At 41.4% G+C, this 25,710-nt stretch overlaps 1 protein-coding gene across 10 annotated transcripts in view; it reads left to right on the top strand.

Annotated features, from left to right (window-relative positions):
- miga2 (mitoguardin 2) overlaps positions 1-22,742 on the top strand; it is a 62,014-nt gene extending 39,272 nt beyond the window's left edge. For all 10 annotated transcript variants that reach the window (XM_043720615.1, XM_043720623.1, XM_043720617.1 and 7 more), the window contains 12 exons: positions 398-518; positions 2,040-2,176; positions 3,295-3,409; positions 3,523-3,629; positions 6,936-7,051; positions 7,901-7,973; positions 9,836-9,922; positions 11,536-11,634; positions 12,779-12,913; positions 18,485-18,538; positions 18,730-18,846; positions 20,035-22,742. In XM_043720615.1, the coding sequence (XP_043576550.1) occupies positions 398-518; positions 2,040-2,176; positions 3,295-3,409; positions 3,523-3,629; positions 6,936-7,051; positions 7,901-7,973; positions 9,836-9,922; positions 11,536-11,634; positions 12,779-12,913; positions 18,485-18,538; positions 18,730-18,846; positions 20,035-20,241 (1,368 nt within the window). In that variant the 3' untranslated portion in view covers positions 20,242-22,742. The remainder of the gene's footprint in view (positions 1-397; positions 519-2,039; positions 2,177-3,294; positions 3,410-3,522; positions 3,630-6,935; positions 7,052-7,900; positions 7,974-9,835; positions 9,923-11,535; positions 11,635-12,778; positions 12,914-18,484; positions 18,539-18,729; positions 18,847-20,034) is intronic.
- Positions 22,743-25,710: the final 2,968 nt, after the last annotated feature.

Consider the following 25,710-nt stretch of genomic DNA (forward strand, 5'->3'; position numbering starts at 1 on the left):
GGAATTCCTAGAAGCATGGCACTCATCCACAGATTCAATCAATAAGCACATCGACTTGGACCCAATATACCGACCACTGCAACGGACAGCTGGAACTGACAACCGGAAGCGGCAGAGACAAACCACTATAAATGCCGGAGGAAACATCACAGAAGCGCTTCACAGGAGGCTCCAAAGCACTGAGGATGTCACCTAGACAGGGGCCGAAACGTCTGCAACACAAATTCTCAGCTCGGCGAACAGAACCACAACACCAATGTCTGCACTTCAAAGAAAAAGTGTTTAATTGGCTATAAATACTTTGGCTGTTTGGAGTCCATGAAGTTAGTTACTACTTTGAAAGCTGTTCTTTTTTTCAGTCTGAGCTGTTTCTTTCTGTTAAATAATTCTCTGAAAGGTGCGACCAGCGAACTCACCAAGTCCAGCAGGTCTGCCAACTGAAACTTGGGAAGCAGGAGCTGTTCAAGAAGAGAATGAACCCACAGAGGATTCCAATGCTGAGAACCTATACATTATTGGTAGGAAGGCTTTCTATATTCTGTGTTCATTATAACTGAATATAATGTGCCCCCACAATATTAATAGTTGCATTTACATAGTGCTCTTAATGTAATAATATGTCCCAAGACACTTTACTGAGTGATATAAGGCAAAAATGCTTAGCCACAGAAGAAGATATTGTGACAGACAGCCAAAATTTGGTTGAAGAAGTGGATTTTAAGGAGTGTATCAAAGGAAGAAGTAGAAATGATTAGGGAAGGTTTCCAGAGCTTAGGGCCCAGGTGCCTCAGTCTATGATTTTGTACGGACAAGTGATTAATATTGAGTTTTCAAGAGTCCAGAATTAGAGGATCACAGAGATCGAAGAGGCTGAGGGTAAATGGTTATGGAATCAGGAAGGGAGAGGCTGTGGATGAGAATTTTAATGTTTATAAGGGGACCAAAATGTCACAGTTTTTCAGCTCTGATCTGACCAATGCCTTGTACAGTTTGAGCAAGATTTCCCAACTTTTATATTCCATTCTTTTGGAAATAGAGACCGACATTCCATTTGCCTTCCTATTACCTGCTTTTTGTGATTCATATGATTGAAGAGCTATCTGATTTAGTCTCCTTTTCACTGCTGTTTTACTATAGACCCTACAAAATCCCCCTCGTATTTATTGTAAGAAGGACAGATCCGACGTCTCTTGTGTTTTAACACAAACTGATGTCCCTCATCCTTGACACCATTCTAGGAAATCACCTCTGCAATCTCTTTAAAAACCTTGGGGATATACTTCCTAAACTGCTGTTCTCAGAATTGGAAACATATGTAACCCTGCTAAGACTTTTTTATTGTTGATTTTCTGAAGGATTCATGAACTAATAGTTAGTTCAGTTAATTACAAAGAGAATAAAAAATGAAGAGTCTTAAAGTAGCAGTCTGTGTTTAGAACAAGTTATAGTGTCAGATCAGATGAACTGTTCTCTTAATTTGATCTTGATCAGCTTGGGAAGTAGGTGCTCCTCTCTGGATGGTGAAATGGTTGAATTAATTATTGTCCCTCTTGTGCTGACCATTGTCTCTGATTATACTGACAAATGTTAAGGAGCAGATATGTTGAACACTAAGCCTTAATTTTCAATGGTAATACTAGTCTTTTATTTTAGGGTTTGAGTGTTTCATTTGTAAAATAATGGGCTTTAATATAGGATAGTGATTGATTATAAATCAGTATCCTATATTAAGGACCCCTTATTTTACAAATGAAACACTTGGGAGCCCTAAAATTCCCAATAGTGTATTCAGGCAAAACTTCTCTACCCTGATATTGGTGAGAAATTGTAATTCACATCCATAAGGTGAATGATATAGATGCTCTTAAATAAAAGTTGGGCAAATGCAAGGAAGAGAGGAATAGATGGCTAAAGTGATGAGGTGAGGTGATGAACGGTGAAATAATCATAAATGCCAGAATGTACCTATTGAGCTGATTGGTCCTTTTTCTGACCCATACCTTCTGTATAATTCGGTGTAACTGTATTTTAATGATCAGGGATGGAGCTGTTTGAAGAAGCTTTGCAAAAGTGGGAACTTGCCCTTACCAAACGGAAGAGGAGTAGTTCGGAAACAGAAAGAAAGAATTGTCTGATGAACCTGGGAGCGAGTGGCGCACTTGGGGACGGCTGTGAGGTACACCACATAGAGCTGTTAACTCTGCAGAACAGTAATACCTTCCTGTGGTTGTACAGATGTCTGAGTAGCGGTTGTGAGGTGGCTTCATTGGTTTGTGGTGAGGAGCCAAAATATTTTGCCTGCTTTGCCTAAGTGATCATGTAACTGCAGCATACGTGTTTCTGTGTGGCACTGAAATCAGAAATAAAGCTGACTCTTAATGCCACTCCTCAAACCGGCTACTCTGGTTTAGACAAGTGCTTGGCGTATACATTCTGAGTTTAATATGCTTCTGTGTTAGGGCTTGTGGGTGTTTGGCATAGTGTCCTGGAGAAATAACTACGGAGGGAGGTGATGGACAAGTGGTATCATTGCTGAGACTCTGGGAATGTCTGGAGATCTGGATTCAAGTCCTGCCAGGCCAGCTGGTGGAATTTGCAGTCAACAAAAATGTAAAATTAAGAGGCTACTGCTGACCATGAATCTATTGTCAATTGTTGGAAGAACTCATCTGTTTTGGGGGAGGAAACAACCATCCTTACCTGGTCTGGCCTCCATGTGACTCCAGAGCCACAGCAATGTAGTTGACTCTTAACTACCCTCTGGGCAATTAGGGTTGGGCAATAAATGCTGGCTTAGCCACTGAAGCCTTCATCCTGTAAATGAATTAAAATGAAAGGAGGTGAGTTGAGTGTTCATTCGCCAGGGGATTTAACAATAACCTTTCTGTTGATGAGAAATAGATGTCAGACTCTCAATGCAGTCTGTTCGGTGATATGCCCTGGATTATTCAGCGGGAAGAAAGAGAAAAGTTGATTTTTGAGCCCTGACTATGTTCCTCCCTTCCATCCTCTTAACTCAGTTCACTGAAGCCTGTTGTCATACCTTACCACCAACTTGGTTGAAATCACAAAGGGACTTCTGGTCTGTGACTCAGTGGGAAACCTACAAGGTTGGGTGAGCTGAACCTGCCACTTGCTCAGCCTTTGTTGTTAGTAAGTCCCACTGGGAACGACTGTAGGAGCCTCCGTGCCAAAATATGACTCCCTGTAGACTTTGTTACAAAGGTTCATTTAGAAGGGTAGAAAGGAACATGAGTTGAAGTTGAAATTAACAAAATGTAAATGGTTGAACAGGCACCAAGAAACAAGGAGTTTTCACAGAAGCTGGAAGCCCTCCTGAATCGAGCATACCGGCTACAGGAAGAGTTTGGGGAAACGGTACCTTCTAATAGTGTACTAGCTGATTTTGGTAAGTGTGAGTTCTTTAACTGGGAAGAAATAGATTGGATAATTACTGATTTTCAACATGACTTACACAGTATTGTTGCACAGAAGAAACCTCTTTATTTTGTTATTGCCCAGAGTGTGTTGGGGCTCTGGCCCTTCCATATGCAGAGGATTCTGGACGATATTATCTTGATGATGATGTCAGTGTGACGTCTGAAGATTCATTCTTTTCAGCAGCAGAGGTGAGCTTTCAGTATCTGCTGTCAAGTTGAGTTTTTAAGATGCTGCGTTGAATTTATACTGAGTATGCTACATCCTGTTTTTGGATCAATCTCTTCTTCAGATCTGTACAGTCTTTGTAGCACTGAAGGCCATTTGACCCGTTGCATCCAGCATGGCCACCCCCCTCTTGTCCTTTTTACCTTCCATCTTCCTGAAATTGTTTGCCTAGTTTTGTGAGATGATACACAGGTACCTAGTTGCACTCATCTCTTCCCCGGATGGTTGATTTTCATGAGGTTGTCCAGACATTTGTGCATTGCTTAAATTGTGAACCATCACATTTGAGTCAAATGCCCTTTTACCCCATTGCCCCAATATATATGCCTATCTTATGATCAGGAATGTGTTAACTCTTATCCAACCTGAAGTCAGGGATGTTGACTGTATCGTGTCTGAACACTGATAGTGGCAATATAGCTAGTTTCCCTGACCACTGGTTACAGCAAATTGTTATTTATGTTCAAGAGCTTTACACTGGCTCTGAATCTCCCCTAAGAGCTATGATGGCTGACTGACTGGTGCAATCCAGGATGATAGCAGAATATCAGCCAGATGGTCCCTTTTAAAACAATACCAGGTCATTGCATGAGTTTGGGATCCTTCCATAATGTCACCATCTATAACTCACTGATTTCACCAGATTTAATATTTGCAATGTAATTTCACTTTGGCATGCTTGAGGAAAACTGTATCTCAGCAGTTTTTATGTCATCTATTTCGATCATGTTTACTGAATGTAATTGACTGTTTAATTTCTGGCCATTCCGTGCCCATCAACCAACATTCAACCAGTCTGCTTTGACAGTTTGATCGTGGCTTTGTGAACTTGCAACCTTTGATACACTCCTGCAATGATCGGATCAGTCAGAAAATCTTTTTCTCCTCTAACACCATGTTCAGAAATTTGTAATGGTACCATTTCCGCAAACCAGCAAGAGATTTTATTGACTGGAAAGACAAGCCAGCACTAGCTTTTCTGTTCATATTGCAAGGTGCTAGGTGCATGCGATAACATCAGACATAGGAGCAGGTGTGGGCCATTTGGTCCATAAAGGTCTGTCTGTCATTCGATTCGATTATGGCTGATCTGATAATTCACAACTGCACTTTCCTCCCTCATCCCCTTCAACCTAAATTCCCTTAACGGTTAGGAAATCTTGTTTCAAACACCCAGGTTTTAGAATTTGTAGCAAAGGTTTACAGTGCGATGTAACTGAAATTATATATTGAAAAAGACCTGGATTGTTTCTCTCATGTAAATCTCAAAATCTTTTTTAAAAGTTACATTCTCGAGTGCGCTTTAACAATTGGTATCATGTTGGCCCAGATAAGGTATTGAAGGTGTTAACTCCCTGTGAGGCTGTCTGTGCCGCAATGGTCAGACTGATTCTAATCTAAAAAAACAGATTTACAGAATCTTACATGGATTCATGCAGTTTTTGAGCAAAGTAAAATGTAATTCTGCAAGTACAAATTCATCCCACAAACTTTGTATGTGTGCCGACATGACATGAATTGTTAAAGTGCACTTGAGAATGTAACTTTTCAAAAAAGTTTTGTGATTTACATATGAAAGAAACAATCCTGGTCTTTTTCAATATATAATTTCAGTTACATCACACTGTAAACTTTTTTGCTATAAGTTCTGTGTCGTACAATCGTTATTCTCCACAAACACCTGAGGAAGGAGCAGCGCTACAAAGGCTAGTGCTTCCAAACAAACCTGTTGGACTATAACCTGGTGTTGTGTGATTTTTAACTTTGCACATCCCAGTCGAACACCGGCGTCCCCAAATCAGGAAATCTTGTCTCAGCCTTGAGCATACTAATCAATCCAACAGTAAAAAGTTTCATAGATTCACCACCCTCAAAGAAAACATCCTCCCCTCACCTCTGTCTTTAATGGGTCCCCCTCTTCCCTTTGGTCCTGGAGCGTCCTACAAAGGGAAAGACTGCTCCACACCTAAGTTATGTAATGGAGTTGACAGTTCTTTTCTAACAGATGAAAATGTAAACGGTAGCCTTGGCTCACCCTCTGGTGGACAGTGTGTAGAAGAGCAGTAGAATTCTGCCTTGTGTTTAAGTCTGATTTTCTGGTTGGTTTATCTCCGTGCTGTTTGGGGAACCATGCAAATTGCCTTACCAGTTTGTATACATTACAGCAGTACTTTGTTGTCTATGATGTATTAAGAGGTGTTCTGTGCCTGTAAATGGGGTGATTGAGATGCTCCCTGCATTGCCTTGCTGTGTGTAGGTCGATTGCACGCTTGCCTACATAGCAACAGAAGTCTTTAGGTACATGTTGAACTTTTCATTGATTTGTTTTTATAAATCTCATGAGAAATTTGAGAAAAAACATTTTTTATACAAATGACTGAGATGAATGTAAGGTAGTTACATCTGAGGAAAAAGAGAAGAAGAGAAAGAGGATATGGTGAAGAGAGAGCAGTGGATAATTTATTTTAGATTTAGATTTTATTCTCCTGTGTTCTCAAGTACGGTGAAAAGTGCGTAATGGCGCCACACAAGGTACCATCTGAGGTACCATAGGGAGAAGTCCAGAGTCTGGGCCTAGGTGGTCCAAGGGACAATCAATGGTGTAGTGATGAAGATTGGCATGTCCAGAATTGGAGGGAGGCAGAGGTCTTTGAGGGTTGTAAAACAAAAGAAGGTTACAGATCTGTGGCAAAATTTGAAAACAAAGGTGAGAATTTGAAAGTGCTGCTAGACGTTAAACCAGTATAGTAATCACTGGCAATGATTGGTGAATGGGGCGTGATATGAATTAAGATACAAGGCAGCAGAGTCTGTGGTTTTGCAGTGAGTGCAAAGTGAGAGGCTGGCCAGGGGAGTCATAATGGTAAAGTCTGGAGGTAACTGTCATCCTCCAGTTAGCCCTCTGACCACAGGTTGAACCTGACACCCTCTCATCTAGTTGAGTGCAAGTGTTATCTAATGAGGCCTTTGAGGGAGTTTATAGGGACCTTCCAACGAGAAGTTAAACTGCTTAAAATAGATTCAGCAGCTGTAAGCAGAGTGTGAGAAAGGCCAGTTCCCCTTCTGCATTTCGGTCTGCCAGAAGCTTCCAGGTCAGATTCAAATTACGATGTTTCAGATTCCGCTGATCAGCACTGGACATAGAAGGACATGTGGAAGAAGAGGAATGTTGACTCAGGGAACTTGTGTCCTAATTCAACATTTAAGCCATCATGTGTGTTGTGCAAAAAAAAAATTAAATATGATCCATACTACTTTTATATCTGTAGCTATTTGATTCTTTATCATTCGATGAGGAGAGATTTCAGTCGTCCAGATCGTCTGCTTTATATGAAGAAGCCATGAGGATCGTTCAAGATGACCAGGTCGCCTGCCGATCATTCAGGTGTGTGGCTAAATTGTACCTTTGTCTGCTTGCTGCTTACCTGCACAATCCCCACCCCCAGCCAATTTCCTGCTCTGTTAGGGGGTATTCCTGCAGCAGTATATCTCCAGGGGTGATGTGGACAGCTTTCTGGTGCCCTGTTACAGTGCGGGGTTAGATTGTGGATTGTTGGAAGGGCAGGTGTAAAATCTACTCTATCCTGTCTTTGCCCATGCATTTTTCCCAGCAGTTCTTGCTGGATAGTTATCACATTTTCAGCCCTGTTCTCGTATCTTTTGAAGCCTCACCTGTCCCTATCACTTTAACCCTCCTCTGCAGTCTTGGAAAAATCTTGCTTTGTTTCAATTCCAGCCTCTATTGCATCCCCGATTCCCTTTGTCACACCTTTGGTGACTACTCCTTTAGCACCAAAGCCCTATCACTTTAACCCTCCTCTGCAGTCTTGGAAAATCTTGCTTTGTTTCAATTCCAGCCTCTATTGCATCCCCGATTCCCTTTGTCACACCTTTGGTGACTACTCCTTTAGCACCAAAGGTGTACAATTCCTTTCCTAAATCTCTCCAGCTTTCTGTCTTCCTCTAAAGACTCTCCTTAAAACTTTCTTCACCTTGCGTTGTTCGGTGTTAAAAAAAATAAATTCTGTCTGATTTGTACTGCTCTGAAGCATTCTCGGTCATTTTATTGTGTTAAGCACGCTGTATAAATAGCAGCTGTTATTTGCTGAAGTCAGACTCTCTGGGTTGTCCCAGCGGTGAGCGCAGGGCAGAGGCAGTGCTGCCCATCATTCTATGTCAGATTTAACTTGCTTTCAGTCCCTGATAGAGCTGACAACTGTTTTGTGTGTTGCAGAACGGAGCTCCTGGAATGCTACAGCGATGAGGATTTTTTGGCGAAGCTACACTGTGTGCGTCAGGCATTTGAGGTAAGCTTGATGAGGCTGCTCATTGTGGGACGGAAGCAAATGTTGTAGTGAAGAAAGCTAATAGCATGCTGGCCTTCATAACAAGAGGAATGGAGTGTAGAAGCAAAGAGGACCTTCAGCAGCTATACAGGGCCCTGGTGAGACCGCACCTGGAATATTGTTCGCAGTTTTGGTCTCCAAATTTGAGGAAAGACATTCTGGCTATTGAGGGATGAGGTCAAATTCCGGAACAAAATAAATAGTGTAGTGCATAATTCTTTCAGATAGAGGATTCTGGAATTGTGTTTTTTTTTTTTGGGACTTATGAGAAACGCCCATAGCTTGAGAAAGTCTTTCGTTTCAACTTGGGACAATTTTGCAGGAGTCTTCGCTGAAGCTGAATGTGTGAAACAGATGCTCTTGAGAAAGGGACATAGTTTAAGATTGTTAAGAAAAAGGTTACCTCACTAAGGAATTTAATTTATAAGTTCCAGACCAGAAATGTTTGGTTAAAACCCTGAAGGAATTATGGGGGTTGGGGTGGGGGGAAGAAATAAAAAAAGACTGCCTCGCATTGAAGATTCACATGATGTAGTATGAAGAGGCTCCAACGGCAAGGGTGTGAGTTACAGTGAGTTCTTCCTCGTTGATGTCTTGCCTGTTAACAGTTGGGTTAGATGAAGACTGGCAAAGGCCTACAAGAACGATGCTGGCTGGCTTGTAATGTATACAGCTGGTTGAAGGAAGGGACAGTAAACAAATACATTAGGAAGGTGGTATCACTCTGAGAGATGTGAGGTCAGTATTTCAGACACTGGAATCAATTCTAATTCTGGTTGGGACCAGTGAAGGAATTCGGAATAATTTGAATCAAGTATTTTAAAGCATGTTTACAATATGTTTAAAGTTTATTCCTTTTGAAGAATACAGCAATTAGGGGCAAGGTTTAAAGTTTGGTTAGTCAAAAGTAAACAGGCAATTAGGCTACTTTTTTTTTTGTGGGTTAGTGAAGTACTGTTGATCATTCGCAGTCATAGTGGGACAGAGAACCATGGCATGGTTTAAAAAAACATAGCTGGGAAAAGGGACACAAGTCTGTTAGTTCAAGAATTAGTGGCCTGCTGAGAGATTTGGAAGACTTGGCTCACTAGACGAAAGGTTGCCCCCTTGTCCAATACATTACTTTGTAGTCTTAGCTCCGAAGTGCTAGAATAATGATGCACCTTTTCCTGCTCTTAGATGCTATTCATTTGGATGTCTGCAGTTTTCAAGTGAAGTGGAGAGACAAGGGTTTGGTCTGGCTGTGATTTTCTCTAAAGGGGATTTGTGCCATTCAAAAAAAGATTTGCACATGATTAATTGAGGGCTGTGTGGTGAAGCTAAACCCCATCAGAAATCTGTGGCTTTAACTGAAGAGGGAAGGAATTTTAAGAGCGTAACATGCCTATGTTATAGGAAAGGAGGTGAGGGTGATCTGCGAGGAAGGTACCTTCTGTTTAAAAAGTATATTTCATCCCTAACAAGTTGAAGACTGAGGAAAGGTGAATTTGTAAAGCACTTTTTAAGTCTGATTTTCTATTGTAAGCTTCAACCCTGGTCTGTAGCTACTCTGCACCTGGTGTATTAGATGATACAACGTGATTGCTGGAAATCTAAAATTAAAACAAAGTACTGAAACCATCAGCAGGCCACATTTTTCTCACAGACATGAAAAATTACTTTGGTTTCTCTTTGTGTGCATGCTCCTAGCATGCTGAATATTTCCAGGATTTTCTGCTTCTGCTATATTAGATGACATTAGCAGTTTGGGAGTTCTCACATGCACTATGGGGGCAGGGTCTGTGAGTTGCTTCCATTTCTAATGAAACTGTTTTTTGGCACAGGTAGTGCTGCAGGATGAAGCAAACCGGCTATATTTCAGTGAAATTGGGAAGCAGATGATTACTGGACTGATGTCCACTGCAGGAAAGGTAAAACAACAGGCCCAACCCTACAGATATTCTGTAATTTGGAACTTTGTGATTTAATGTGATGAGATTTTGGGATTCCAAGGCAGTCCTGGCTGTCTGGTAAAGCTGTGTGCGACCTTTTAAGTTTTTTGTAAATCCTGTTATGCTGGAACTTGTTTCTTGTTGCAGTATGTGCTGTCGATGTGTTTGCACTGTAGAGGGTCCAGAGGGGGATTAACAACAATGTAACCTGGATGGGAAAAGTGCAGCCATGAGCAAAGATTGGATTCACTGTGATTGTTCTCCTTGGATGAGAAGATGAGGGCAGATTTGATTGAGATGTACAAAATTGGGAGAGGTCTGGATAGACTGGATGGGAAGGGCCTTTTTATCCTAACAGAGTCGGTGAATAGGGGGCATAGGTTTAAAGGTTAGAAAGAAGAAGAAAAATTTTAATTCAGGGGATGGTGGTGTCTGGAGTTCACTTCCTGAAAAGGGGTAAGATAGGAAACCCTTTACCTTTTTAAAGTATTTAAAAAAAGGTAAAAACATCATCGTCCTACCATAAGGCTTGTCTGCAATGAGAGAGAGATGTTTGGTGACCATAGCCTGTAGAGACATGGACGAGGAAAGTGAGATTAAGCTGGATAGCTTATTTTTTGGCCAGCAAATGATGGGCCAAGTGGCCTCTTTTCTGCGTGGAATTAAAAAGAGTAACAATTTATATCTGTTGTTTCATTTAAGTGTTTTGCAATTCATCTTTAAAATAATTGGAGGTCAGTAGATGAGGGCACAGTTGAACTGAATGGTATCTTTATTTAGGTAAAAACAAGGACTGCAGATGCTGGAAACCCGAGTCTAGAGTGATGCTGGTAAAGCACAGCAGGTTAGGCAGCATCCGAGGACCAGGTATCTGGCAATGATGGGCGTTTTAACACCCTGGATTACAGAGTAGTATGAAACAAGGATAGAAATGCTGAAAAATCTCAGCAGGTCTGGCAGCATCTGTGGAGAGAAATCGGGCTTAAGGTTTTTGGTCCAATCACCCTTCCTCAGAATGGAATCATCCAGTCTACCCGGGTCCCTCTCAGTTTTGTGCATTTCAATCAAATCTACCCTCAGCATCTTCTCATCGAAGGACAACAATCACAGCGAATCCAACTTCAGGTTCTGAGGAAGAGTCACTGGACCTGAAATGTTAACGCTGATTTCTCTCCATGGTTGCTGTCAGATCTGCTGAGATTTTCCGGCAGTTGCTACTTTTGCTTCCGATTTCCAGCATCTGCAGTTCTTTGGGGTTTTTTTATTTTACAATGTAACATACTTGGATAATGGACCTAACATCTGAATTCCACACGCTCAGATCACTGGCCAGCAGTCTCAGTTCCTTTTTCTCATAGCTTGAATCTGTCCTGTTGTAAGAGCAGTTATTAGCCTTATGACCAACCTTGCAGTGTGAGGTGCTGACTGGCTGATTTCTCAGCTGTGCTGCAATAGGTGGTGCTGGTGACAGTTAAAATGTTTGAGGAAGGAGGTACACCTGGGCAGGAACTAAATCTGATATTCCCATCATTATAATGTAATGAAAAGAGCAATCTCACCTTCCTTCCCTTGACTCTCTTTTCCTATTGCAGAATGTAAATAGATTCCATGAGACCTACCACGAAATGCTGCAGTATGCAGCAAGGGAAGAAACCTGGGCGACGACCAAGAGAGAGCTGGAGGGGCGCGGGGTAGGTCCCGAAATCACTTTAGTCGCTGTCTGATTAGGGCCAGAAGTGAACTTCCATTCAATGTTTTGCTGATGTGGTTATTTTAAATGACTAGAGCTGATCGTATTACAGAACCTTATTGTTCATTCACTCAGGTGTACGCCAATGAGGGGCAGCCTGTGCTGCGGTGAAGTTTAGAGTGTAACATTTGCATGTCTTGCTGTGGAAACAATGAAATATTTATTCTGAAGTGCAAGTATTAATGAGATCTGATCAACCTGAATTCCTTGCATTCCCAAATCATGTCTTTATAAATCTGAAGTTGTATGGGTCCATCTGTGTGGTCCTAATTTTCACACTGTGATCTTTGTAAATTATGGGCCCCCATTATAGAGGGGCTCGAACAAGGGGTCATGGTCTTGGGGCATGTGAGGGTAGGCCATTTGAATTGAAATGTAAATACATTTCTTCATTCAGGGCATTGAACCTGTGGAATTCTCTGCTGCAGATCGCTGTGGAGATCAAATCCCTGAAATATCTTTAGGAAAGAGGGAGATATCTGGAAGCTCGGGGGGGAGATTGCAAGTGAATGAGATAGAGGATCAACCATGATCTTGTTGCATGGCAGAGTGGGTTTGGGCTTGAGTGGCCTACTTCTGACCCTATTTTCTGTTTTCCTATGTTTCCCATCTCTACTTTGTGATGGAGATGTTACCACTTCCTGGGAAGACCAGAGCTAGGGGCCATCAATATAAGTGTATTTGCTGCTAATTTCAGTAGGGAATTTAGCAGAAACTTCTTTTCCCAGAGAGTATGACAAGGAGTGATTGAGGTGAATACGGTAAACACATTTACAGGGAAGCTGGATAAGCACAAAGGAGAAAGGGATCAGACGATGCTGGGATAGCGTGAAATGAAGACTTATGGGAGAAGACTCATGTGGAGCATAGACTAGTTGGCTGAATGGTCTTTCTCTATCTCTTATTGAATTATTATAACAGATTATCTGGCCATCGTCTTGTTGCTGTTTTTGTACCTTGCTTTCACACACTTTTGTTTCCTACAACAGAATTGTACGTAAAGTAGTTTGTGACGTCATGAGGTTATGTGAAGTGCTGTATAAACGCCATTTCTTTCACTCATGGGAGAAAACTTGTGTCTACAGGTTGTGAGCATGAGCTTTTTTGATATTGTATTGGATTTCATTCTGATGGATGCCTTTGAAGACTTGGAAAATCCTCCTTCATCTGTGGTTGCTGTTTTACGGAACCGCTGGCTCTCAGATAGTTTTAAGGAGACGGTAAGTGACATTGATCTACGGTACTGCACTGCAATGATTGTAGGAAAGATGATTCATCAGCTACATGTGTTGCAAATAAATTAATTAATCTATCTCTGGTCACCCTGACCACTGAGAGAGCTCCAGAGAACTTGAATTCCAAAGCTGTGCAAGTTGGGTGGATTGGACACGCTAAATTACCCATACTGTTTAGGGATGTATAGGTTAGGTGTGTTAGCCATGAGGAAAATGGAGGGTGACAGGGATGGATCTGGGTGTTATGCTCTTCAGAGGGTCGGTGTGGACTTGTTGGGCCAAATGGCCTGTTTCCACACTGAAAGGATTCTATGGCTGTGTCAGAGCTCGGGGATACTGAAGGTGCTCTGGACTAATGAGCTTTAATTACTTTGTCTCATTTTCCGAGGCTCTTACCCACACTTCCCTTTCGTTATGTGCCCCACATATGTCTCTCTGTGCTCTCTTTCTGTTGTGATAGTTTTCCTGGTGAAATGAAGTTTGAGGATGGGCGATGATATTGATTCAGGGTGTACAGAGACCATTCAGTCACTGTTTTGAAGCAAGGCATTCTTATTTTTAATTCCATCTTTATTATAAATTACAATGGTTACATTTACAATGAAGCTGTCCAAGTTAATTTGTCACGCTGTAATTAACTCCCTCTTTCACTTGTTTTAACCCCTCACCCTACCCCACCTGAGCTAGTGGGGACGTTGCAGTGTCTCCAGCGGCCAGACACTGTGTTTTATGTTGAGACAAATTTATATGGAGGGATGCAGTATTTACTATAGTCATGCGAATGTGTGCTGACCAAAGTTAACAGAAGGTACGAGTGTCAGATTTTCAATATCCTTTAAGCCATTTAGATATGTCAAAAGAGCTTTGTTTACTTTTTATGAAACATAAGACAAAGTGCAGGTAATCCTTGAATAATGTGGCCATTATGTTCTTGGAAATAACTATGTTAAGCAAAACTGTATTGTTGGAAAGATGTGTTTCCATAGAAACCCATGTAATTTTTTTAATATACTTGTGGGACTTGGGCGAGGCTAGCATTTATTGCCAATCCATAATTGCCATTAAGAGTCAATCATGTTAGCAAGCTTTGAGAAGATTTGTAGCTCAGGTTGAAGTTCTGGGTGTAGGTTTGCTCGCTGAGCTGGAAGGTTTGTTTTCAGACATTCTTGTCACCATACTTGGTAAAATCTTCAGTGAGCCTCTGGACGAAGCACTGCTGGTGTTTCCTGCTTTCTATTTATGTTGGTCATGTCATTTACTATGGTGATGTCATTGCTGTTCTTTTTCTTGGGGGGTGGGTAAATGGGATCCAAGTTGATGTGTTAGTTGATAGAGTTCCGGTTGGAATGCCATGCTTCTAGGATTTCTCGTGCATGTCTCTGTTTGGCTCGTCCTAGGATGGATGTGTTGTCCCAGTTGAAGTGGTGACCTTCCTCATCTGTATGTAAGGATACTAGTGAGAGAGGGTCATGTCGTTTTGTGGCTAGTTGATGTTCATATATCCTGGTGGCTAGTTTTCTGCCTGTTTGTCCAATGTAGTGTTTGTTACAGTTCTTGCATGGTATTCTGTAAATGACATTAGTTTTGCCTGTTGTCTGTATTGGGTCTTTCAAGTTCATTAGCTGCTGTTTTAGTGTGTTGGTGGGTTTGTGAGCTACCATGATGCCATGGGGTCTGAGTAGTCTGGCAGTCATTTCTGAGATGTCTTTGATGTAGGGGAGAGTGACTAGGGTTTCTGGACGCATTTTGTCTGTTTGGGTTTATTGCTAAGAAATCTGTGGACTGTGTTCATTGGGTACCCATTCTTTTTGAGTACACGGTATAGGTAATTTTCCTCTGCTCTGCATAGTCCCTCAGTGCTGCAGTGTGTGGTGATTCGTTGAAATAATGTTCTGATGCAGCTTCGTTTATGGGTGTTGGGATGATTGCTTCTGTAGTTCAATATTTGGTCTGTATGTGTTGTTCTCCTGTAGACCCTGGTTTGAAGTTCCCCATTGGCTGTTCACTCCACTGTAACATCTAGGAATGGCATTTTGTTGTTGTTTTCCTCCTCTTTAGTGAATTTTATGCCAGTAAGGGTGTTATTGATGGTCTTGAAGGTTTCCTCTAATTTGTTTGTTTTGTGATGACAAAGGTGTCATCCACGTAGCAGACCCAGTGTTTGGGTTGGATGGTTGGCAAAGCTGTTTGTTCGAGTCTCTGCATTACTGTCTCCGCCAAGAACCCTGATATCGTAGATCCCATGGGTGTTCTGTTGGTTTGTCTGTAGGTTTTGTTGTTGAAAGTGAAGTGTGTGATAAGGCATAGGTCCACTAGCTTGATATTTTCCTTGCTGATGAAGTTGGTGGTGGTTGGTGTATGTGTCTTTGGGTCTTCTAATAGTGTAGTCAGTGTTTCCTTGACTGGGTTGATGTTGATTGATGCTGACATTAAGATTGATTAAGGGCATTAATGAACCAGATGAGCTTTTCAATAATCAACAATGTATTTATGGTCATCATTAGACTCTTAATTGCAGATTTTTATCAAATTCAAATTCGACCATCTGCCATGATGGGATTTGAAGGAGGGGAAAGTGAGGACTGCAGTTGCTGGAGATCAGAGTCGAGAGTGTGGTGCTGGGAAAGCACAGCAGGTCAGGCAGCATCCAAGAAGCAGGAGAATTAACGTTTCGGGCATAAGCCCTTCATCAGGAATGAGGCTTGTAGGCGAGGGGGTGGGGTAGGAGGGGAAGGTAGCTGAGAAAGCGATAGGTGGATGAGGGTGAGGGAGAAGGGGATGGGCTGGTGGGGGGCGCGGACCTGATCAGCGAGTTGCGGAGGGAATGGTCTCTCCAGAACGCTGAAAGGGGTGGGGAGGGAAATATATCTTTGGTAGTGGGGTCTGTTTGAACGTGGCAGAAGTGTCGGAGGATGATGCGATGTATGCGGAGGTTGGTGGGGTGGAAGGTGAGGGGGCGGTTCTGTCCTTGTTGCATTGGGAGGGGTTGGGTTCAAGGGTGGTGGAGCATGAAGTGGAGGAGATGCACTGGAGGGCATAGTCAACCACGTGGTAAGGGAAATTGTGATCTTGGAAGAAGGAAACCATCTGGGACTTTGAGGTGGAATTGGTCCTTCTGGGAACAGATGTGGTAGAGGCAGAGGAATTGGGAATGAGGGATGGCGTTTGACGGGATTAGAACCCAAGTCCCCAGAATATTAGCCGAGTTTCTGGAATAATGGTCTCACAATAATACCACCAAGCCATCGTCTCTTTTCCCCCATATTTGGGTTATGTTCCAGATGTCATCAGACACCTTTTTAACAGATTGGGTCCTCCTGCTATTGCCATCATTTCACGACTTAGTGAATAATACTGCCTCCCTTCCCACTACGAGAGAATGGCATTGATTAATGCTGTCCTTTCATTGGACATTTCAAGTAAGGATCATGTCAATTACAACAGGGATTTGTCACTATTAGTTGGTTCTGCTATAACGCGTGTTTCTTCAACATGAATTGGCTATAACACGATTGAAGAATTCAGATCATTATTTCTAGAACATGAACTTTCCTTACCTGTATTTGCTATAACATGATTCTGGCCCCATTAGTTTAAATGGGGCGACTTTTGCGCGATTTTCTTATTACGCGGTATTGCACGAGAATGGAGCTATCGCATTATATCAGAACCGACTGTACATTTAAACCGATATAGGATTGGAATTGCGCTATACCAAATACAGGCAAGGAAAGTTCACATACTACAAATAATGGTATAAATTCTTCAATTGCGTTATCGCCAATTTGTGTTGAAGAAACATGCGTTATAGCAGAACTGACTGTCATTATAAATACAATGAATGATGTGGAGAAAATCATTCAGATGGGAATAGTCCCAGGCACAGCTGGATGGGTTGCAACAGCAAGTATAGAGACTTCGAAAAGAAATAATGTGTTCTCAGAGGTGGGAATAAATGTAAATCATCCATTAAAGACCACCTTTAGCGTTGCTTATATATCTGTCAGCATATTGGTAATCAATGATAATCACGTTTGCTGAGAGTCAGGAATTTTGAGAAGATTTGTAGCTCAGGTTGAGGTTCTGGACGTAGGTTTGCTTACTGAGCTGGAAGGGTCATTTCCAAACGTTTTGTCACCATACTAGGTAACATCTTCAGTGGGCCTCTGGACGAAGCACTGTACATGATTCCTGCTTTCTATTTATATGTTTGGGTTTCTTTGGGTTGGTGTTATTGGAATAATGGGTAGTTAAGTCAAATTGCTGTTATGCTGCAAACACACAATCTAAAGCCATATTAATCAAGGACTGCTGCTATGTCTCTGAGTGCGTTTATTCTGCATATTGTGGAACATGTATGAATTTGCCTAGCAGTAAGCAGAGTAGATTCTCTGGCAGCCATCACATATCTTCAGCTTTGTGATTGTGGATACATTTATTTATTCTTCGTGTATTATATTTAGCAGGGAGGGGCGATGGCACTGCAGATTAGTAGTTCAGAGACTCAGGCTAATACTTTAGGAGTAATGGGGGAAGTCCCATGGCATTTAAATTTGATTACTTAATAAAATTTGGAATTGAAAGCTAGTCTCAGTAATGTGCCCTGTAAACACCATTGATTGGTTGGAAAAAGGTCAATCGTAAGTGTTACCACACATGATAAACCCCTCTGCTAATTTAAACCTGACACACTAAGAAGCTCACCTTGCGCCGTAATCTGTTAAGTTTTGAGAGGCAAGGAACAATCCCAGAGGTCGCTATATAAAGTAAAATTAACAATTTTATTCTTTAAGTCCAAAAGAGAACATTAGACAACTATTTATAACTCTTTTCTCTCAAACCTATCTTTTACCTCCCAGTCTACAATACTGGTCTGATTTAAAAAAAAACTGATTAAAATTTACGAAAAAAACATGTTTCAAAACCGGTCAGCTTTGTCGATTCTCCTTTGTAGATTTTCCTCTAGGTCGTCTTCAGTGTTGGTGCTACAGAAGTTTCCTTATGGACAGGTATTTTACAGAGAGCTATTCGGCTCGCAGTCTGTACTTGTTGGTGATGGTGGCAGTTCTTCCCCCTAACTGTTTAAAATGTACGGTTTTATACCCCCAAAGCATCGGATCATTTCATTGGTTTGATGTCAAAATCGATTGGATTTTGGTAGCTGGGGCTTAATTTAATTTGGCCGAATTTGAATTTGTTTTTGTTCCATGGCAATGTGGCTCCAGCTATTTGTTTCAACCAAATTTTACTTTTTAAATTGTTCAGCGCACACCGTGCTTTCAGAGTCCTTTCTAACTTCCTCTCTCTCTTAAAAGTACCGTACACGCCTGCACCTTCATAACAGAAGGCAATCTGCATCTTTACCTTGTTAGGCTTGCATGTGACTCCACAGCGACAGTAATGTGGTTGACTCTCAACTGTTCTCTGAAATAGTCCTTGCATTTCCTTCAGTTCAAGGCAACCAGGAATTGGCAATGAATGCTGGCCTTGCCAACAACATCCACATCCTTTAAAAAGAAAACTGTTTTGACTGTTCTGATTTCTTCAACTTCACAGGCCCTTGCCACAGCTTGTTGGTCAGTGTTAAAAGCAAAAAGGCGACTGTTACAGGTCAGTAAACAGAGGGACACGGGATGGGGGAGGAAACAAGGCAATAATTGTAAAATATTATAAAATACGCGATGTGTGGGGCATGCTGTGAGCTTAGTGAAAATGGAATAATATTTAGCCTAAAATTTAAAATGAGTGATATTCTCAAGATTAGTTTGTGGTGATTACATTGTGTTACCTCGTGACTATAGGTCCCTGATGGGTTCATTTCCCACTTTTACTCCATTTCGGAGCATGTAAGTCCTGTCCTTGCCTGGGGCTTTCTCGGACCAAAACAACACCTCTGTGAAGTTTGCACTATATTTAAGGTAAGAAGCTTCTTTTAAAATCTCCTTGGTCACCCAGTGTATTGGAGATAAGGGCAAGGGTGCTTACCCCAGGGCCTTATCAAACATTGATAATTTTATTTAATGTTTTGTAATGTGAGATTAAAAATTATTCTGGGATGGAGAATGACACTGGAAAGTGTTATTCATACTGTTATCCCTTCAGAAAGTGATACTTGGCTGATTACTTAAACCACTTGTGTTGAAAGGGCCTGTTAGAGAATTCTAGGTTTTTGACTCACTGGTGTTAGAATAGCAATAAGTCAGTGTTATGCTGGCCATTGCTAAGAGGCTCGCAGAGCTGCACATCACTGCAAAGTCCAAGGTATGAGGCTAACGTGATTCCATTATGTTTTGCAGTTTCATGTTTAGATTCCATCACGTTTTGGATTTGAGGGACAGTGGAGGGGGGTTGTTAAAAGGGCTATTCAGTAAAACAATGAAAATCACTATTTTCCATCTCCCAATCATGTTGATGTTGCTGCTGATGGGGGAAAAGATATGAGCAGCTGATGCTTCTGCTTTCATCACAGCTAACAACCCCTTTGCCCTTTACACAGGGCCTCTATATGATCTGTTCTCCTTGCTGCTGCTCTGCCTCTGTCAGATCTATTTAAAAAAAAACATTTTCCAGCCCTTTTCATTTCTGAAGACTACTTATACTGTAGTGATTGTAAGGAAGTCAGCCAGGTAGACCTCAAAGAATGAGTTCCCTGATTGAGGCTGTTGATCTGATCCAAAAAGGGAGCCCTGGCTGACAGATAAAAACAGGAGTGGTAGAGGTTTTGTTGACCGAGAGCTGGCTCTGAGAGAGCTGGATCAGTGTCGAGGACTCTCCACGTGTAATTAAAGGGGGACTTGGTGACAGGATACTGGCCTCTGGAGTTACTTCACATACTGTTTCAAAACATTATCTTTATTTCTCTCTCTGCTGAGTTTCTCCAGCATTTTTTCTTTGTTAGAGGTTCAGTTTGCCTATTTAATGAAGTTAGAATTGTCCTCAATATTGCCACCCAGTGGAACCTGCTGTTATGACAGAAATTCAGTGCAGAAATAAATAAATCCTGTAATTCAGAGAAAGAGGGTAGGTAGGGATGTATCTTGTATGCTTTACAACTTGTTTGTTGTTTGAATGTGGTTTTTATGCACACTTGTTGCTTTTTCTTATAGCAACAAATACTTCAGTATTTGAAGGACATGTTTGATTTGGACAAAGTGCGATACACTACAGTGAATTCACTGGCGGACGACATTGTACAATTATCACGCAGACGCAGTGAGATTCTCCTTGGCTACCTGGGCGTTGATGCAATAACAGAAATGAATGGGACGTTACCCACTGACAATGGACCTTTGGAAGAGGCCAGTCTTGTATGAAACTTGGACACACAGGTTTTTTTATTTAAAATAAAAAAGCGATTAATTTTTGCAAGAAACAAGTAACAACTTGGCACTAAGAATCAGTGACCTGTATCTGATTCCTGGATGATTTCCCATCTTCCCTCATTTCCCACGTCTGTTTTGAGGAGATTATTAAGAATCTTGATCAGAATACCCCCTATACATTACAATTGTCTCTTTCTGTTGAATATCAGCATTTTGATATATCATTGGTTGGGGACAGGAAGAATGAAGCATTATTCTTGTGAATCTAGTACATTGCAGAGATGTTCGCTGATGGAGAGGAGCGTCCTTGAGAGCAAATTCTGAGGCTTGCAGGATTGGTAGTACACTTCCCTCCAGGTTGTGTTTAATTTGGGGGGGTGTGGCATAGTTATCAGCCTTGCTCTTTAAGCTTGGGTGGAACAGTGCCTCTCTGTGGTGTGGTTGATTTACTGCACTGCCTGGTCTGTTACTGAACTGTATGGGTCGTGAAATGTGAGTTGCGAGTGGCAGATATCCAGGATTGTAAACTGAAACACTACAGTTGGCCTTAACATCTCCTGCCTTGAGAGGAAAATGCTTATCCACAGTTTGTGCCTGCTCATTTCTCTTTGCCCAGCACATTACTGTCAAGTTATAGCGTGATGAAGTACATGAGGCACCCATTTCTTGACAGCCGTTGTACAAAGAAAATGGCTAAATGTTTGAAATTTCAAAGCACTTATTTTTTTAAGTACTAACCTGGAGTCTAAAAAACAGGCAACTAGTTTTGTTTAATTTTTTTTCTTTTTGAAAAAAAGGACTGTGATTTTAATGTCATTCTTGTCAATGATTGCATTGTAACCTGTGCCACCATCCACCACCTTAGCTGGCAACACTACAGGGCACAGTCAGGGGGCGGGGCAAAGATAACTGAATCATGGAACATGTTGCTTTCTCCGTAATCCTACACCCTGCACTCTCTGGAAGATGAGGGTAATAATCATCAGGGTATTAACAAAAAGCTGCAAATAGTGACCCCACTGTCCCAACCAGAATTGGTTAAATCTCCTGTCAGTCACACATAGAGACCACACTGCTGTAAGTGACTAGGATTGTTGTGACTCTTAATTACTATTCTGTATTTACTCACCACACACTGCATTTTGCTGGAGAAATAATCCTGTTTCTCATATTTTTCCATCCTACCATTCATGGGAGAGGGTGAATTGCTCACTTCTGTCCTCTGTTCCTGTAAGGCTGTCTGGGTACACAGCATACTGGAATGTACTGCAAGGACATAAGCCAGTTTTGACCCCTCGGATGCACACGGTCTTACAGTGCAATAAACAGGCAGCACAAACAAAGAAAAATATGAGCGATTATTGCTTCCACCCCGAAGATCCTCTGACATGGAATCTTTGTCCCTAAATTGATACACCACCTGAAAGACTTTGGGGGCAAAACAAACTCGTGGAATATCTTGTAATGAAATTGTTTCTCTTTTTAGATCTTGAGTTCCTTTTGAAATTGTTAATATGTAATAATTTTAATTTTGAGGGATGGACTAAACTTAGTTTAGGAAATCTGAAAGTTTCATTGTGGGCTCAAAGTCTAAATCAAAGTTTTAAGTGAGTTTGCACTTTTTTTTTTAAAAAAAAAAGAAAAATTACATTCACAAGACTTTTCTCCCCCCACTTTTGTATTGTCTCCATGTATGCCTCCTGCTGTGATGGGAGTGGTTTTTGATTACTCAAATCGCTCATTCTTGTCCCTTTTCTCCCTCTGCCAGTTCAGGCGCACATTATCACCAATGAAACATGGTCCTTGGTGTCAAACATTTAATAGCCCAAATAATGCTGGCTGACTGTATCCTGTGTGAGGTGGCGGGGTGAGAGGAGGGTTCTCTTAATGTGTGTCAGGATTGTTTAAAAGACCAGGTGTCTTATTACTCAGGTTTGTATAATTATATTACTTTTAAACCCTCCAAATGAAGAGGCCTGATGCACCTGTTAACAATGGTTTATGATCAATAGATGCCATCCTGAAACAGGTCTTTTGTCTACTTGAATGTTGTCTCAGAGAGACTTGGAACAAATCTGTTTATGGTGAACAGCATCAGCAACAGAAAGTCTGTTTCTGCCTTTTGGAGCAATTAGGATCGTGCTACACCAACACTTACAGAAGGTGAGACAACTCACTAAAGATGGGCAGGTCTGTATGTGCTTTTAAAAGGAAAGGCTCAGTGTCAGGTTTTGTGATTTTTCTGTTTGAGCTTTGGAATTTCAGACCAAACCCTGTCCCTGATACAATCAGTTCCTTGGATAATTACTGATTATTGTTCTTGCAAACTGAATTTAACTGTCTGGTTTATTGTTTCCAACAATGTGTCATGGAAGCTCCTTATAATTTAGCCACTGTATGTTTTCCAGAATGACATCCTGTTGATTATTAAAGGATTTATAATAGGACTACTGAATGTATTAAGATATTAAAGAGAATAGAATTTTTAAGCAGTGATTTCTATTGTGTTGAAATTTGTAACTTTGTTTGTTCTTGAGTTGTCATTGAGGCTTATGGGAAAATAGTGGAGGTCTGGGCATGTATTTGTGACATGCTGTTCAGGAAACAAAGTGGTTGATGGTAGTTTGGAAAAATGCACTACGGGCAGGAGTCATTATCTAGAGGCGATTCCCGTTAGAAGTGTTAAACGGGTTAAAGAAATTACAAAATGCAATCGCTTTTAAATAGAAGATATCTGCTTGAGGGCTTGGGTATAATAGTGATCTTATTGGCTGTATTCTCCATCAGTTCCTGGGTTGGGAACCCAGCTCCGACCAGATGAAATTTCATTTTGGTAGGTATGAGGTTTCTGGATGTGATAAGTTTGGGGTAGCCTGGATCACTAATACGTGAGGGTTCATCTTCCTGCAAAGGAGACTGGAGTGGGACTAGTGCAGTCAGGAGTTCTGTGTTGCAGCTGGGCATTGAAGTACATCGTGGCAAGTGAAGCGAGCCTTTTTAGACTCTGCATCTTAATGGAAGGTATACTTGACACGGGAGTACTTGACAGGACAAGATGGAGTAGAGAGTGTGGCGGATTCCTGATGAAGGGCTTGTGCCTGAAACGTCGATTCTCCTGCTCCTCAGATGCTGCCTGCCTGTGCATTTCCAGCTCCACACTCTCGACCCTGATCTCCAGCATCTGCAGTCCTCACTTTCTCCAAGGACCAGATGGAAGAGAGGCACTTTGAGTCTACGTCTATGTGGGCTCACCAATTATGAGCTAGCTTGGAAACTGTACTGTCAACAGCAAAGCTTTCTTTTTGATAATGTGCCAGAAAATTGTCATGCTCAATAAAAGTCCAATTGCCTTTTTTTTAAGAAAGTAGAGCAAATTTGGCTACGTAGAAATCTGATTTGCTAACGCTCTTTATTTCATTTAAGAAATCTTGGGCCAAGTTGAACAAATTCCAAACTCTACCACCTCTAATCTTGGAGGAGAAAGTGAGGACTGCAGATGCTGGAGATCAGAGCTGAAAATATGTTGATGGCAAAGCGCAGCAGGTCAGGCAGCATCCAAGGAGCAGGAGAATCGACGTTTCGGGCTCCTTGGATGCTGCCTGACCTGCTGTGCTTTTCCAGCAACACATTTTCAGCACCTCTAATCTTGGCCTAGACCAGAATTGCTGACTTTGTAAAATTGTAACTGTTTTAAAGAAAGGATATACATCTGTATAGCAGATTTTGTGACCTCAGAAATCCCAAAATGTTTCAGTGATTGAGCACGTGTTAGAGTGGTCACTGTTGTAAAATAGAAAATATTGGAGTTGTTTTACACACAGCTAAATCTCTCAAGCGGGACAATGATGGAATAATCTTTTCTGCATGATAGTTGATTGAGGACAAAATATTGGCAAGCACCTGCTGCAATTCAGAATAGTGCCAGGAAGGCCAACCATCTAAATAGATAATAGGAGGCTCTGGCTTAATGGTTCAGCTAACCTAAAGTATCTGCAACAGTGCAATACTCCCTCAGTGATCTATGGGGAGTGTCAGCCTAGAATTTGTTCCTGAAACTCTGCAGTGGAAGACTAATACATTCTAACAGTTACCGAAGGTCATAGGGCTTCCCATTGCTGATTCACTGAGAATGTGCTTTTGGCATTGATTCATAGGTAATTATGGCCACTGATCCCCATGCCTCCTTCATTGCCTGTGGATCTTGCTGCTCCCTACATCTGTGGGCTTACCTTTATGACTCGGCTAGATGTGAGCTGGGATCATTCTTGTCATTCATTGTAATTCTATTCCTACCAAGTTGGAGAAAGCAATGGAAGTCCATTTAGAAACAGCTCACTCTCAGTAGCAAAACCATCAGACCTCTGGTTTCTGCCCCACTTTCTCTAAAGAGCAACTGCTTGTGATTTAAGATCACGAGGTAGTGTTGGTAAAGGTGCCCATTATTCAACCAAGTGTAGGAGCAAATTACTGCAGATGCTGGAATCTGTACTGAAAACGACAAATGTTGGAAATCCCAGCGGTCAGACAGTATCTACAGGGAGAGCAAGCTAACGTCTTGAGGCTACATGACTCTTCATCAGAGTGTACCCTGCGAGGCCAGCGTGATTTCTCAAATCATTCTCGTATTTTAGCATCAAAATCTTTACTTGGGTGAAATTTCCCGTTGCTGACACTTCTTTGCAGGAAAAGCTTGCTGATGGCTATCCTGCAGTTAATTAGTCAGTTTTAATCTGTGTCCTATTCCTACCATTGGATTTAAAATAATATCTAGATTTAACCTTTTCCATACTATTTAATATTGTCTATTTGTAGGCTAGCTTCCTTTTCAGGCTGAAAAGTCTTTGTCACTTAATTCCTTTTCTCTCGTCCAAATTCCGGAGAATATTTAATTCTTACCTTGCTGCCCATGACCAGAGCAGAATGCTGCCTATGCAATGTGACCTGATCATAGCTCTGTATAATTTGATCACAACATCCTTCGCTTTGCATTCACGGTTGTTTTTGGTGACTTTAAATTTAATGTTCTCTTGGTTTTGATTGCTGTCCTGTTTTCGCTTGATGTCTCTAGCAGTGACTTTTATTGTTTACAAAGCTAGCAAGACATTGTTGGATTTTGTTCTGTTAATTCCAATATATTAATTTTTACATGAGAGAATTGATATGTGAATCAGGTTTGGAAAAGATGTGTTTACTTCGGTTATTGATTGAGCTATGTCAACCCAAGTGAGGGCTATTAATCAGCCGGGAGTTTGTTTGCATGTTGTTGTAGTTAAAGAACCTCGTTGATCCACACAGTGCACCAGCAGACACCATTCTTCCAAGCTCTGTGCTTACAGAAGTATGAATTTTATTAATCTTTCTTGTAGCTCTTTCTGAAAGCCCAGTGTACCAATTATTTCTGATTCAGGCTAATGTGTAAGAGAATTAGGCACTTACTTAACACTCACTGTGTGTGTCACC

Source organism: Chiloscyllium plagiosum, chromosome 30 (genome assembly GCF_004010195.1).
Source record: "Chiloscyllium plagiosum isolate BGI_BamShark_2017 chromosome 30, ASM401019v2, whole genome shotgun sequence".
Lineage (NCBI taxonomy): Eukaryota > Metazoa > Chordata > Chondrichthyes > Orectolobiformes > Hemiscylliidae > Chiloscyllium > Chiloscyllium plagiosum.